This window comes from Ambystoma mexicanum, chromosome 6p, assembly GCF_040938575.1.
Source record: "Ambystoma mexicanum isolate Mex_15411 chromosome 6p, UKY_AmexF1_1, whole genome shotgun sequence".
Classification (NCBI taxonomy): Eukaryota; Metazoa; Chordata; class Amphibia; order Caudata; family Ambystomatidae; genus Ambystoma; species Ambystoma mexicanum.
Window position 1 is genome coordinate 551820187 of NC_090935.1, and position 15792 is coordinate 551835978.

Consider the following 15792-nt stretch of genomic DNA (forward strand, 5'->3'; position numbering starts at 1 on the left):
AGGCTAAACCAGGGGCAGGATATTCATCCCATGTTCGACGACCAAAAGGAGAGTAGATCGGAATAAGGAGACTTGTTCCCATTGTCGTCTGGAAGTTCTCTGTTCTACTGTTGGTGAGAGGTCCTCTGGAGTTGCGGGTTCAAGGGCTCTTCCGTTCGAGTGCAACTGCAAGATGCAACCTCTGGTGAAGAAATGCAAGAACCACTGATACAGGCCTCTTCAGGACATTTCACAGGTTGGAGGAAGTTCCTGTGACATTCTCCCGACACAGGTGACGGCAGATGCGGTCACAGAAGTTGCTTCAGGATCATTTGATGCTGGGAGGCTGAAATGCACGGAGCAGGCGACTTGTGTCATGAGCTGCTGGCCACGGAAGTTCCAGACTTGAACGTGGAACAGTGATGCTTCTGGCAAGGTAGCCCAAAAGATAGCTAGTCAGTCCACTGGGCAGTCTAGTGTCACATCCGAAGTATCAGAAGGGCACAATCCTCAAGAAGGCATTGTGACTCGTTGGTCCCACTAGTCCCAAGGGCTGAAACATCGCTCAGGCTCTTTGGAGTCCTGGTAGTCAAATAGGGCTTCACCTGGCCGGACACAGGAAGGGAGGCTGGGCCACTTCAGGAGTCATCTTTGGATCTTCATCAGGCTGTTATTCTTCGAGGAATTCTTGGCTCCAGCGATTATCTGAAGAAATGGCTGCAGAGGTGGTGGTCTTATCCAAAATCCGACCTGGAAGCAAGTCTAAACCCAAAAATGTTAAGGATCTGCACCTTTCAAACAGCCAGTACCTTTTCAGTCGGGGACAACTATTGGTTTCACATTTTCCCCACACCTAGCTCGTGAAAGCAGCAGCCTTCCCGGACAAGTACATGACTTAAGGAATTTCCTGACCTGGCAAGGCAGGAAGAAGACCAAGCAACAATATGGGCAAAGAAGCAAGTTAAAATCTCGTGGCACAGCTTTTTTAGGGCACTAGCAACGTTTAGTAGCCATACGCGGTAAACGCAAATGTGGACACTAAATGGTGAAAATGTATCTGCTGCCACAAGCTTGGCTTCAGGCACATACACAAGTGACCAAAGATCTCATGTGTTAAAAGCTAGGTTGATATAAAAGTATCCCCATTGCACTGCACTGTCAGATGCAGTGTGCAGTGTGCAATGTTAAAAAGAATTCAAAAGGGAAACTAAGTTTCCTAGTACAGATAGTCTGATGTACTGATCTGCTGCCCCGTAACAATGAGCAAAAGGCAAGTGAAGTGAAGGTGAAGGCTTTACTTCCCTTCAAAAAGTCGGGTCATGATAAAAACAGAGCAAAAAGAATGGGGTTCAATGGGAAAATATGGTTGGAAAGTTGCAAAAAGAGAAATCGTTCCTAAAATGCACCAGCATTTTTTTTTTTATTTCATTTTTATTGGCATTTTGGTCAAACAAAACGTTGTAAAACAACTTATGAATAGAAACATAAGCCCCCTCTTTCTCCCCTGCCCCCTTCCCCCAGTCCTGTTCCATTTGTTCTCTTTTTCTGATGAGTCTGGTATAACTTGATGACCACTTTTGCTGTGGGCTTCTGCCCCTTCCCGTTCGTATCCACCTAGAGGACCTTATCTTTGCACCTTGCGCATTCGTGGTAGGTCGTGGGGCGGCTGGATTCCTCAGATCAGGCCCAGTAGTTGCACCCTCTTTGGGCACCAAGCACTTTTGGCATCTCGCATGAGGAATTTCATCACGAGGTCACTGTCCATTCAAAATGTGTGGTGTTCTCCCATGAGCGAGTATGAAACCCATTCCATAGTCACAAAGTCCCATACTTTGCCTATCATTCATGGTCCGTGGGTGCAGCGTTGGACTTCCACTTCTGAGCTATTAGTAGGGCCCCTGCCAAAACCAGAGTCACATACTTTTTGTAGGTCCTTTGTGGGTAGATTCTCCAGCTCACGCACCAAGCCCAGGATAAACAGGTCCATGTTAGCCCCAAGAGTCACCCCCAGTATATCCGCCACAGCTCCCTGTATCATTTCCCAGAACTGTTTGATCTTTTGGGCATTGCCACCTCATGTGCCTCCAACTCCCCTCCACCCACATTCCCTCCAGCACAGCGTAGACGTAGAGCGCGAGAATGTTGCCATCCTGACCGGAGTCATATGCCATTGGTACTTCAGTTTCATCTAAGTTTTCTGTATTTGTAGTGATTTAACTAATTTGGGAATGCTGGTTCCTAGTCCCCTCCATTGGGCTTCTCCAATGGGTTGTTCCTTTTCCCAATTGGCCATGAAGTGTCTAGCTCCCACCTCCTCCCGATCTTTGATTAGTCCATATAGTGCCCCCCACCAAGTGGCTGTCTCCTGTATTAGTAGTAATGTATTTCTCAAAGGGGGTTAACTCCCTGGTTGTTGTGTCCCTAACTTTTGATTGATTGATATTTTATTTCTATCGCACTCGTACACAAGGGTTTCAGAGCACGACAAGGCAAGGGAGGGGAACAAGGGAGAACAAAAACGGTGATCTTACTAGGCCCAGTGACATTGAGAATGCGCAAGTGCATGGGGGAGCGGGAGGGGAAACGTGCATGGAAGGAGGGAGAAACAGATAAATGACAATAAATTAATAATAAAAGCAACAAACAGTGGTAATGCAGCCAGCAATTTGCAAGTGCTAGGTTTAAGGCAGCAGACAGGGTAGGTCTGATAAGTGCAGGAAGAAAAAGTGGGGGGGCTGTATGGGTGCAGATACAGACCCCAGTGCTAGTGGTGGCCCGGAGACAGTGCGGGAGGGTGGTAGGGTGAGCAGGTACCGGGGCCCGAAGGACAGAGGGTGGCCACGTGCACAGTGCCAAGAGAGAACAGATCAGCAAGGGATAGGGGGAGCGAAGGCAGAAGAAAAGAGGAAGGTCTTGAGGTGCTTCCTGAACCAGAGATGGTTCTCCTCAAGTTTTAGAGTGGCAGGGAGGCTGTTCCAGAGGGAGGCCCCAGCCGAAGACAGAGATCTACCCCCAGCTCATTTCTTTGAACACGACTGACCCCGAGGGTGCTGGAGGTAGAGGAGCGAAGAGCTCGAGAGGGGAGGTATTTGCGGAGGGATAGCTGAAGGTATTTTGGAATCAGGCCCCAGAAAGCCTTGTGGACAATGAAGAGGGTTTTGAATTTAATCCTTGCATCCACTCGGAGCCAGTGGAGAGATTTCAGAGCTGGAGAGATACGATCCCAGGGCTTGAGGCCAAGGACAAGTCTCGCAGTCCTGTTCTGGATTAGTTGCAGAGGACGGAGAGTAGAGGCAGGTAGATTTAGAAAGAGGCTGTTAAATAGTCCAAGCTAGAGAGAACCAGAGCTTGGGATACCATGAGCTTCTGGGGGAGGGAGAGGAAAGGCAGAGTACCTCTGAGGAGGTGTAGTCGGAAATTTGACTTTTTAGAGACCTCAGAGATGTAGGCTGAGAAGGAAAGGGTGGAGTCAAAGATGACCCCGAGGTTCTTAGCCTTGCAGGTGGGGGTAGGAGGAGGGCCAAGGGAGGCCAGCCAGAGAGTGAGGGGAAAGGATGGTGAAGGTGTGCCATTGAGGAGGATCTCTGTCTTGCTGGCATTCAGACAAAGATCATTGGCGGAACACCAATCTTGAATGGCAGTTAGGCAATCTGAGATGAGAGAGGGAGAGGAGGTGACAGGGGGCAGCTTGAAAATGAGTTGTCATCAGCGTAGCACTGGAAATTTGAGCAGAGAGTGGCAATGCAGTGGGTGAGAGTTGCCAGGTATTGGTTGAAAAGCCAGGGACGAGAGGTTAGACCCCTGGGAACACCACAGGTAGAGAGGAAGATAGATGAAAGGAAGCACCCAAGTTGGACCTGGGAGGGTGGATCTGAGAGGAAAGAGGTCAGTGTCAGAATTCATAATTCAGGGAAGCATACTGGCAGTCTTTCTGGTCCTGCTCACTTACCTTCCTCGTCTGGTTTTCCTCTGCTTTTGTCACGGACATGCTGGTTCAGGACACGGATGTTTGCTCAGCCAGTTCGTTCTGTGTCATTAAAGCAGCGCTGGGCTTTACCATGGAAACGCAGTCACTCTGCGTACCTGAGGTCACGTGTCTTTGCACGTTGTTAGACTCTCACGTGACTTTTGGTTTTCGTTCTTATGCCCCGCCTCCCCGCTACTCGCTGCTTCTGAAATTGTTATTTCTCTTGCCACTACGGACCTTGCTTTGCTTCTGTTGGATTAGTGTTTGACCTGGATCGTTTACTGGACTCCTGCTGGTTTTACCTTGTTTTGTGCCTCTTGTTGGATTGCCTCGACTTACGGAACCCCTCTTTGGAATTGTTACGGATCACGGATGTCTGTTTGATTTCGCCCGCTTGGTTTTCGATTCTTGGAACTGTTCACGGATTTCCTCTTGTCTTTCCCATTCGGCTTGCGGTGCTATTTACGTACTTGGTAAGCCTTGGGTTCTGCTGTTTACTCCGGTTTTCTTCATCTCCACTCTGCTGCAACTGGAACTTTCTACAGACCTGTGGATACAGACTTCCTCATTGTCCCATTGGAACTTGAGACTCTCTTGTGACCTAGGCGTCCGCGTGCCGTCGGTTTTCAGGTGGACATTGTTGCTTACTGGATTCTTGGTTTAGGCGTCCTTGTGCCGGCGGTGGGTAGGTGGATCAACGCTCCTGCTTTTGCGGATCGGTCCTGGTCTTCATTTCATCTTCTGGACATTATACTTCCTTGGAAACTCTCAACTGGTAAGACTGTTCCTATATTTCTAATTCGAGTTTTTGTCCTTGTTTTTGGTTCCGGTGAATTACTGTTTATTTTCGTTATCTTAAAATTCTGACGCCAATCTTACTATTCTGGAATTGCCATTCAGTCAACTACAGTCAATATTCAGGTACTAGAGTTTGGCTATCTGTTCATTGCTATTCAGGTTGTCTTCTGTCACTAATGTACGGTTCCCTTGCAGGTTGACCGGTTCCTGTGACGTCCCCTCATCTTTAGGTCAATTAACCGTACAGAGAGTTTTTCTACCTCTCTGTCGGGTACATTGACAAAAAGAACTCGTCCACTACACAACGAGTTCAAAACTTGAAGTCAGGATTCTGGTTACTTTGTCAAGGAATATACCCTGACTTAACAGTCAGCCAGGCTAGAGCCTGATCAGTGATACCCAGGTTTTCACGGAGACGGTTGAGCAGGATGGTATGGGGTTTAATAGCCAGTGTTTTAGCTGGACGTATTGATACCCCCCCCACCTAGAAGTCTCTTTTGTACTGGAAGAAGGATTTTATCTCCCCTCCCTCGAACATATCCTGTGTTTTGTGCCCCCCCCTCTAGCCATTTACGGTAGCCGTGTCCGGGGAGTCCAGCGTGAATTGTGGGTTCCCGAAGATCGGGTTGAGGGGAAGGTTGTCAGATTGCATCTCTTAACCACTGTATCCCATGTATTTGCCACTAGGGTCTCTATTTTGCTACTATACATGTTGGAGGGCCTGTCTTCCCTTGGTAGCCAAAGGACGTTTCCCAGATGACCCCCCACCACTGCTCTGTTCGTATCTCTCCATTTTTTCTCTATTGTCCCTAAACCAATCCCTGATTACTTTGATCTGTTCCGCATAGTAATATGCCTTGAGGTCTGGTTCCCCCATTCCTCCCTTATTCCTTGGCAGCCTCATAATTGCGCCCGATATTCTTGGCTTTTTGTGAACCCAGATGAATTTATTGGTATTACTCCGGATGGCTTTGAAGTATGACATGGGGATTTTTACTGGAAGGGCCATGAAGGTGTATGTTACGCTCACCTGGTTCCCACGGGGGCGTCGACCGGAACTGGGCCGCTGTTATTTCCACCAGCGTGACGTGTAGCGCCGAGATGACTGACTGGACTGGCCTGCTCAGCCTAGTTTGTCTGGCTCGCAAGAATATTCTTTTGCAAAGGAGAAGAGGAATTAACCACCCGTGGAATTGAGTGTCAACCCACCTTCCCCACTCCCGTTGTCTTCCCACTGATCACTCTTGATGTCCCCTCCTTAGTCTCACCTGATGGTTTGGAAGGATGAGCTCTCCATCCTGCGTCGACCGCAGGGGCACGTTGATGACCAGTTACTTCACTGGCGTAGAGGAATTGGTGAGTTCCAGTATTGACTCTAGTCCAATTGTTCATAAGAGTTCAAATGTCTGCTCTTCACTCTGTCCGATTCCTTGCAGGTTGCAGATTAATCCTCTCAATGATTTCCTAATGGCACTCGGTAAGGTTCAGGTAAGTCTATTGTGTTTTTCCCCTTAGGGGCCGGGGTACGGCGATGAAGCAGAGTTGACTGTGCCGACCCGACCGAGATGAGGTGAGACCCCCGTGGTAAATCAGGTAAGTTTTGTGGGGGGTAACTGGTATTGTCCTTGCTTTCTCCCCTTAGGGGCCGGGGTACGGCGATGAAGCAGAGTTGACTGCGCCGACTCGAAATGAGGTGTGTACCTCCCGTGGTAAGTCAGGTAAGTCCTTGGGGGTAGCTTGTATGGCCTTAGAGAGTCCCCTTGCTCACCTTGCTGTCTTTGTCTCCTTAGGTGTCGGAGGGCGGCCGCGAGATGGAGAGAGCGTGATGGAATGCTGCAGTACCGCCAAGCAGGTGAGTACAGCGCGGCGCCGTAGGAATGCGAAGCGATGCTTCAAAGACTTCTGTCTTTCAGTTCCGTGGCGAAATGGATCAGGATTCAGGTAAGGATCAAAGTTAAAACTCCTGTTCTAACCTTTATTCTTTTTGTCTTCTTGTTTCAGGAGTCCCAGGACTGAAGCGGGCGTGGCTGAAGACTGAAGCTGCAGAAAACACGGTGAGCGTTACGCTGCAGCAAGCAGAATAACGCGAAGCACGTGTGGCTGTCGGGGCGTGCTTTAAATAGCCTTGGAAGAAGATCCAGGTAAGTATTCTTCCACAGCCCCACCCAAGTAACAAAATAGTCCCTTCAGTAAAATAGTCCCTCCTAAGCCTCATTTGGCTTGAGTCTTCATGCAGCATGGTCTGCCTCAGGTGAGTATGCAGCATGGTCTGCTTCAGGTAAGTTATCAATAATGAGCCTGGCGCCATATGCGCCAGGACTGTACCCAAACAGCCCCTAACTGGGGCTTTTGGGCATGCTCCAAGTGGCATGATGCCTGCTTCCGGAGCTGCTGGGCCTGGTCTGGTCTTCCAGGGGCAGGCATCATGACAGTATAATGGCTTTTAAAACGAGACAGGAATGCAGAAATTCTTGAAGGTCAAAACAAGAAAACTGACGGCGCAAGGGCATGCAATAGACAGGAAATTTGGGTGTTTTTCCTTGATCTCAGTGATTAACTTTTATAAGGTCGAAGGTTGTCCCTACATTAACTTACGGAGCTGACGCAATGCCAAATATTCCACCATCTTTTTGGCTTACTTTGGAGGCAAGTTTTTGGAGAAAAAATGTGGGTCTTCGTAACTGTGTCTCGATGGCCTTTATTAGAAAGGCACTAAGCCTACTTTCCCAAGCAGCTTCAGTGAGCTGCAATTCATTGATGCTCTATCGCAAATATCTTCTCGCGGAAAAACCTTCCGTTTATAATTTGATTGCACAAGAAATAAGACACTGGCTGCAAGATGCTAACTAGATGGGCTCAGAGAAACCAAGAAATTCTCCATGAGGTGGCTTTGGACGAGGAGATTCTTAAGAATAACCCAGTGAAGGTCTTCAAAAAGTTTAAAGAGCTTGAATGAATCAAGACTGGGGAGAAAGCTTTGGCGAACAAACTGACGACTCATCTGCCTTGGAACCCTAAAAAACTGAATGAGATACAACCATTTATCAAATTATTTCCATCAAAAAAAGCTTGAAACCTGCTACTGAGAGCAAGACTAAATCTTTTGCCCACCAACGAAATCCTTTCTATACGGGGGCTCGCAGTAACAAACGGCTGTAGATTTTGTGGTTCTGTTGGAGTCGTGGAGTCTATTCGCCATCAACTTTTGTCTTGCCCTAGTACTCTCAAGGCCAGATCACTCTACCTGAAGCGCCTATTCTCAGACTTTGTGCTGCAGGACGAAGACCTTTGTTGTTCAAGACTGAAGACAGGAGAAAAAAAACACCTGGATGTTGGCAACATACAACATCCTACAAGATATTCAAAAATCCTTCCCAGTACAAACAGAACAGGAAATTGAGCAAACTATGTTAACACGTTGATTGACGGTACTCAGCTCAAACTTTTACTTTTCAACTTCTGTTCATTTTACGAAACTAAGCTACTTTTTCTGATTGTAAAAATCTTAATGATTAAAACACAATAAAAAAAAAATGCTTTGGTAAGTATGGACATTTTCAAGATGTTGATTCTTCCCATCCATGGGATTGCCAATGGGTCCCAGGTGACTAGCGTGTTCTTAATGGTGTCCAATAGTGGAGGGGTACTTAGCTGCAAATGGTTGGTCTCATCTTTTGGTGATTCTTACTCCCAGGTATTTAACGTTATCAGGTGCCCAGGTGTATGGGAATGCTCCCTTCAGTTCCTTTTCCCTGTCCTGGGGGACGGAGAGATTCAGGATCTCTGATTTTTTTTTTTCCTGTTCACTTTCAAGCCCGTGACCTCTCAGAAGAGGGCCAGTGTCTCGTCTATGGCTCTAAGGGATTTCTCTGGGTTTGTTACTGTTAATAACATATCATCTGCGAATTCTGCGCCTTTGTGTTCCTTCCGAACGGGATACCTTCTATTTCCTTTGTGTCTCTTATTTTACTTAGCAGCGGTTCTAAGTGTAGTGCATAGAGGAGTAGGGACAAGGGGCATCCCTGTTTAGTTCCCCATGACACCTTTACCGTGGCCGAGTGTTCTCCATTGACTAGGAGGCGCAGGGCCTTCCAAGGGCTGGTACTGTGTGGGGGCCTTGTCTTGCCTGTCTCCTAAATGCTCTGTGTCTGAGTGGGCTCCCCCTTCTTTCTCCACAACTGGCTGCCCGTAGACCTTAGGTGTTCTTGTGGGCTCTTCGCTTCCGCCGGTTGGAGCGGAGGGGGGGCCCTTCTTGACTGGCTCCTACGAAATGAGGGGGTGTTTTGTTTTCCCACTTTGTTGTCCCCCCAAAGCACATCTCCCCTCCTGCGCCACCTTCCCCGTTCCCTCGTGGGGGTGTCTATGTCCACTGAGGCCTGGATCCTGGTGTGGGCCAGTGGGCTGCTCTACTGACCTACTTGCTTTAATAGGCCCCCTCTGGATAGGTATGCTTTCTATTCTTGCTGGTCTGTTCCGTGGGAAGGGTTAGATGCTGGTCTGTGCTTTGGTGTTTGGTCCCCCTCCTGGGGTGGCCAGGTAATCTCCTTCACTGAGTTGTTATAGTAGACATACTTCTTTTTTTCTGGGGGGTTTACGTTGTTGGGGTCCCTTATGTCATGAAAGGAAGCCCCTTGCTGTTCATGTGTGCCTCCCTTTAATGCTGGGGGCTCCGGATGAAGATGCTTGCTTGCGCTGCCTGGGGAGACGAGGCGTTAATGGCTGGGCTCCTCCTTCCCTGCTCCGCTATCCTCTCCGTCTTGTCCCTTTACTGTGCACTCGGGCTGACGGATGCCTGGGGAGCTTTCTGGTCGGGCTTTGTTGTGTTGACCGGGTGGTCAGGGGGGTAGCCTTACCGCTGATGTTCCTGATGAGGCTGCGCTCTGTGCCCTGCCTCCGGTTCTCTAATGGTGACTGTGGCAGTCATAGAGGGATATGGCTGTAGAGGGAGACTTATATTTGATCACAACGAATAGCAATCCATAAACAGTACTTATCAACATTTGAAATCATCCAACAAGCAGTGCAACATTTTCTCTAATGTGAGATGTGTAGGCATGATGAAGCAACACACAAACAGGTTCAAAGTCCAAACAAAAGGTCTTTATTAACTCAAAATGTCAGGTTGGTGCAAGACCTAACGTGCCCTATAATATGGTTGGATTTCCCTACCTAAATGACCTAAGGATATACTGAGTCAGTAAGTTCAACTTAAAAGTCTGTCTGTATGCAAAACCTATACTTGCCCTCACAGCTAAAGCTAAACAATGTGTAGGGATGTCAGTAACCAAAGAAACAGTGTTCAACTAAAGTTCCCAGCTTCTTCCAGCTCCAGGCTTGTTCTTAGCTCCCTGCCCCAATTTCAAGACAGTTCCAACAAGAGGGCCTCTGGGTTTAGTTGCCAAGTACAAGCCAGTTCCACAAAATAGTCTTGGGTGTCACTTCCCCAAGTACAAGACAGTTCCACAAAATGGTCTCTGGGTTCCCTTCCCCAGGTTCAACAGAGTTCTTCAGGATTCAAATTCACAGTCATATCAACTTATTAAGTTGTTTTTTTCTTTCTATCTCTTGGCTTCTCTTGGTTTACTCTAAGGAAGGGGCAGACGGAGAAGCCACTGGGACCTCAGCTAGGGTGCATGCCAAGCCAAGGTAAATTTAGAATATTGCTGACCAGGGGAGGCAGAGGCCAGGGCTCAGACTAAAGCAGGCAAAGGCAGTGTGAGAGAGATACTGTCTCTCTCACACTGCGTCTCTGTCTGGGAGGGACGTTTAGAGAGATGGCCAGTGAAACAGTGAGAGGAGTGCGGGGCAGAGAGAGTGAGACTTACAGTGAGGGACTGTCTCTCACTGTATGTCTTAGAGATATAGAGAGGAGCGAGAGCGCGACATTGAGTTAAACAGTGAGTGACAGGCTTAGACTGTATGGAAAGTGTGTGTCCGAGAGACAGTACATGTGAGACTGTAGCTATATTAGAGAGATTGTTATGGAGGGGGCAGAGGGACAGAGTGCACAGAATTGGGTCAGAGGCACACACTAGCCAGAATCATGATCTAGATTGTGGTGGGAATGGTAATCCTGCCATGTAGACTCAAAAACAGTTGCTCACTCACAATCCATATCAGGAAGGCTTAGTTGGAATCCGGGCCAGCTGAGCTCAAAGCAAATCTAATCCAGGAAGGCTCATGGAGCAAGACACCCAAGATAGGTTCAGAGGGACTTGAATCGATGATGGGTGTCCTATTCTTCTGCCTCGTCCTTGGCGTGGAGTGGACTCTACAGATGGCCTGAAAATCAAACCATGACAGATGAGGAAAGTATACTGTCATTGGCAAGGACAGCCTTGCTAGCAGCGGCCAGAGGTGGATGTTGGTAACTTCAAAGCTGTGTGTGGGGGACGGTCCTGCGAGGAGCCTAGCTCTGGACACTAAATATCCCTTGCACTGGTTTTGGTTATCCCTTAACGCTCATGCTCTTTTAAGGAAAGTTATTCATATTTGGTTATCCATGCGCCAGTCCTCCCTGTGTGTATTTGACACAAAAAGGCATTTGTGAAAACTTGAGCCTCAGAGCCTATGTTGAGTCCAGGGTATTGGGGGGGTCTGGAACCTACACCAAGCAGAATCTATATTAATCAACTGTGGTATCTCTCCTCAAAAGCTCAAAATATTGAAATGTCTGCTTCTATGAACTCTTCAATTATGTTATACCCTGCTATACAATCTCTCATCTTATTGTCAGAATGTCATGCATGTGTGTATATATGAATGTCAAAATGCCCCTACCCCATTTGGTAAGGTGTATCCAGCACCCACTGCCCAGTTCCGGTGTTAATCTGTTATTGGGGTCCACATATGCTTGCTTACGAATGGTGCAAGCATATTTAACTGCTTTCAATATGGTTTGAGTTTTAAGCCGATTCTGAAGCTTAGATATCGATTAGCAGTTTGTTTGGCCTGCCATGGATACACTTTTCATTCTGATTCTCTAAAATAAAACCATACATGCTTTAAATGTTCAATATGCTCTTTCAAAATGTTTTGACCACATTTTATTTTTCTAACCCTTGAAGGCTGATCTCCAAACTAGCTCTCAGCGATTGAACCTGTCTGCATCCACCTCTGCAGTTGCAGAGCTTTTACCAGATAGCTGTATTGATGATGTTATCCACCATGAAGTGAAAGAGATTGGAACACACATGTAAGTGCCAATAAATTAAACTGAATGTCAATAAAAAATGTGCCGCAAGTTAAATTAGCCGATGGATAAAGATCAGATTCTTTGTTGCTGACATGACTAGTGAGACGGGCTCTGTTTTGCGTTACAACTGAAACAGCAGGGTAACGAGTGGTGCTGGAAATCTATTTTTTTTTTTTTTTTTTTTTATTTCACATTTATAAAGCGCTCACACAGCCCGCAGGCATCGAGGCGCTGTTACAGGAATTGTCTTTTTTTTTGTTTTTCTTAGTTGCGTAATTGTGTGTGTTTTTTTTCCTTAGTTACGTATTTATAACGCGCTTAAACACCCAAAGGTTTCTAAGCGCGGACCCGGGGATCGAACCTGTTGTTGCTACGTGTCGTCTTGCTTCCAAGACGCGCACGCTGCCGCTGAGCTATCCTCCCGGGACAAATGGTATGCAGGTATATGTAGTTACTCATGTTCCGATAAATCTATTTAACACACACAGACTTGCAATGGAATCATTCTGGCCTGTCTGGACTCTGAATGTCCAAAATTGACTCATTATGTCCATGGTTCCTTGTGGGACAAGCATTCTCTGAGAATAAAACGTAACATCTCTGCAATTGAGCTCATGCATAGTAAGCACAGATGTACCTCTCTGTGCCTGGAATGGCAATGACTGATAAATATTAGAACTGTATTTCAAAATGAAGGTTTGTAAGCTAAACCTCATTTGTAGAATACAAATAAATGAGGGAAAATAATAGAGAGCATACGATCGTGTGTTGTGTGTCTTGACCAATGATTGCAAAAATGCGGACCATTAGTTAATTTCTGTTGGAATATGATCTATACATTGTTCTTCCAAAGCAGTTCCATTGCATTGGCCTATGAATTTTCCTGGGAGGAATGATGGAGGTTGTAAACAGCTAATCATTTAAAAACCTGGCCTTTGAAATTGCCTTTGAAAACACTTTTTGTGTGGGCACGTTTTGGCAAAATGAGAACTTCCTGAGGCACAGCTTGGTCCACTTTTAAACTTTTCAGCAAAAGAAAAAATCTTTAGTAAGCCCTTGTGCCTACGCCCCACTTTACGTGGAAGGAATATCAATATCATTGAGGATCTCCCTGCTGCAAAACCCCATTCTTTAACCCCTGCTACCTTAAAAACTGCACTTGTTAGCCTATCTTGATACGCAAGGGTTGCTAAACCAGCTGCCAACTCCACTGGCCACTAGGCGGAATCTGAAATCTAAGTTAATATAGATTCCTATGCCGCAGCATAAAAGTAGAGAACCCCAAGAAATGACTAAACCTTAGAATCAGGCTATCCAAATTATACATATCGAGTCTAAAATTAAGTGCTATTAGGCACGGTAAACCTGCCTTTATTGACCTTCTATGGGCTTACTGTCCCCTGACCTTGTTGGCTGTGTTAAGTTTTTGCAAGCAGTAATGTCAATAAAGAGGACATATTTCCCTATGTCACGGGTCTGTCAGGGGGATACAGAGGGCACCCAGGTAGGTTTTTATTTATTTTCTTTTTATTTATTGCATTTGATTATACACCCAAACCCAGGGGTGTCACGGCGTAGGTTAAAGGATTACTTATAGAACTTTCTGGTTACAAAATAAACATGGTTAGTCGATGGTCAAGATAGTATTTACAGGATTACTTACAGAGAGACTTGATGGTTTGTTAGACAAAGTTGATCATTATGATATTTGGCATTTTCGATAGAGTATCTGAGTCAGAAGCCTTGGCCCAGGCCGTAATTCAAGACATAGGGCCTCATTACGAGTCGGGCGGCAACCAGCCGGTTTTTCCGGCTCGGTTACCTCCAGACTCATATTACCATTCTGCCTCTGTGACTCCCGGAATTACCAGGGCATTACGACCCTGGTGTCCCGGGCATTCCGGAGGCGGAATTCGGTAAATCCCCAATCCCATTGAGTCCCACAGGACTCAATGGGAATGGGGAAGTGGGGAATGTGGAAACACCGGCACCATCTCCTGATGGCGGTGTTAAACCCACCAGGTCAGAACTGGCGGGAACGCCACCTCCCGCCTGCAGGACTCGAGATTGGGCGGTCCGGAATTAACAGTGGCGGCGGGTTTATCGCCACTGTTATTTGCTTGCGGACCGCCCGACCCTTAATGAGGCCCATCGTTTTCTAGTAATGTTAGAATTTGTTAAAGAGCCAAGTTTTTAGTAATTTCTTGAAATGTATGTGGGAAGGCTCATTGCTTATGTTAGAAGGTAGTGAGTTCCAGATTCTAGGGGCTGCTATGGGGAAACTGGAATTACCTGTTCTAGAGTTCTTGGAGCGGGGGATGTGTAAGTGGGTGTTGGAGTTGAATCTGAGGGATCTAGTGGACAATTTGCGAGTGTGGCATTGATTGAGGTAGATCAGGGCGTTTCGGGTGATTCACTTGTGTGTTATGTTTTGTGCAGTTTTCTCGCTTGTATGGGCAGCCAGTGTGCCTCTCTCCTAGACTGTGAAATGTGGTCCCTTTGGTTAATTCCAAGTGCTGCTTTCAATGCTTTGTTCTGAAATAGTTTCATTTGTTTTAGATTTTTCTTGGTGGTGCCTAACAACAGTATGTTGCAGTAGTCTAACTTGGACAAAATGAGGGCTTTTGCTAGGATGATGCAGTTTTGAGGACTGAGAAATGGTCAGCTCAGGGTGATCAGGGTAATGTGTTTTCGCTGTGCAGGCAGTGGAAGAGGCAAGTGCGTTGATATGTTTACACATGGTGACACTGGAATCCAAGTGAACACTTAGTGTTTTTACTTAGTTTAACATGGTGATAGGGGTGCCGTCTATGACAATAGATGTGTAATCTTTGTGTAACCTGTTTAGACGGGAGGGAGCGCCTACAATGAGGATCTCGTTTTTTTTCTCCATTGAGGCATAGGCGGTTTATTGCCATCCAATTTTGGATTATGCAGTAGATCTTATTTACGAGAATAGTGTCATGTTCTAGATTGCCTGTGATAGGGATGAGAAACTGTGTATCATCTGCAAAGTTGCTGTATATTACACCCATGGCGTTGAGTGCAGCGAAGAGATGCTTTGTATTGGCATTGTAGAGGGTGGGAGAGAGGCACAAGCCTTGTGGTACGCCTAACGGAACTGTTAAGGGATCTGCTGCTTCTTCGCCGATGGCTACTCTGGATGTGCGATCTGACAAAAATGATGTCATCCAGGTAGTTGCTTTCTTGGAGAAGTGGATGTTTTTTGGAAAGTGTTGGGCATAAATTGTCGTGGTCCACTAAATCGAACAAAGCAGCCAGATCGAGTAGTAATAGGATGCATAGATTCCCAGAGTCCCTAATGGCATCCATCTGATTTTTTTAAGTCCAAAAGAGCTGTCTCTGTGCTGTGTTTGGGGCGGAATTCGGATTGTCTGTCACCTAGAAGGTGATTACTCTCTAGGTGGGTTTGTACTTGAGTGTGTTTTGTCTATAACTTTGAGGAGGAAGGGGACTGTTGTGATGGGTCTGTAGTTGGTGGGGATGGTGCGGTCTAGTGTGGGTTTTTTAAGAAGGGGTGCGACCCAGGTTTCTTTGATTTTCGCAGGGATAGTTGGAACTGAACGATGCATTTATGAATTTGGTGATGATGGGTGCTAAGGTGGGGGCACAAGATTTAACTAGTTTGGCAGGAAAGCTGTCTCCTTTACAATTGTAAGGTTTGAGTGCCGCTATAGTTTTAAGTACTTGGGCTAGAGTGACTGGGGTGAAATGGAATTGAGGTACTGTCTCTGTGTTGTCCGTCAATAAGGGCGGGGCAGGCTCCACGGTGTAGGCCAGGAGTTTTCTTTGCAATGTGATTTTGTCTTGCAGTGAACTAATTTTGGAAACT

General features: G+C 46.7%; 1 protein-coding gene across 3 annotated transcripts in view; it reads left to right on the forward strand.

Annotated features, from left to right (window-relative positions):
* TRAPPC13 (trafficking protein particle complex subunit 13) overlaps positions 1-15792 on the forward strand; it is a 987073-nt gene that overhangs the window by 390144 nt on the left and 581137 nt on the right. For all 3 annotated transcript variants that reach the window (XM_069627358.1, XM_069627359.1, XM_069627360.1), the window contains exon 5: positions 11812-11939. In XM_069627358.1, the coding sequence (XP_069483459.1) occupies positions 11812-11939 (128 nt within the window). The remainder of the gene's footprint in view (positions 1-11811; positions 11940-15792) is intronic.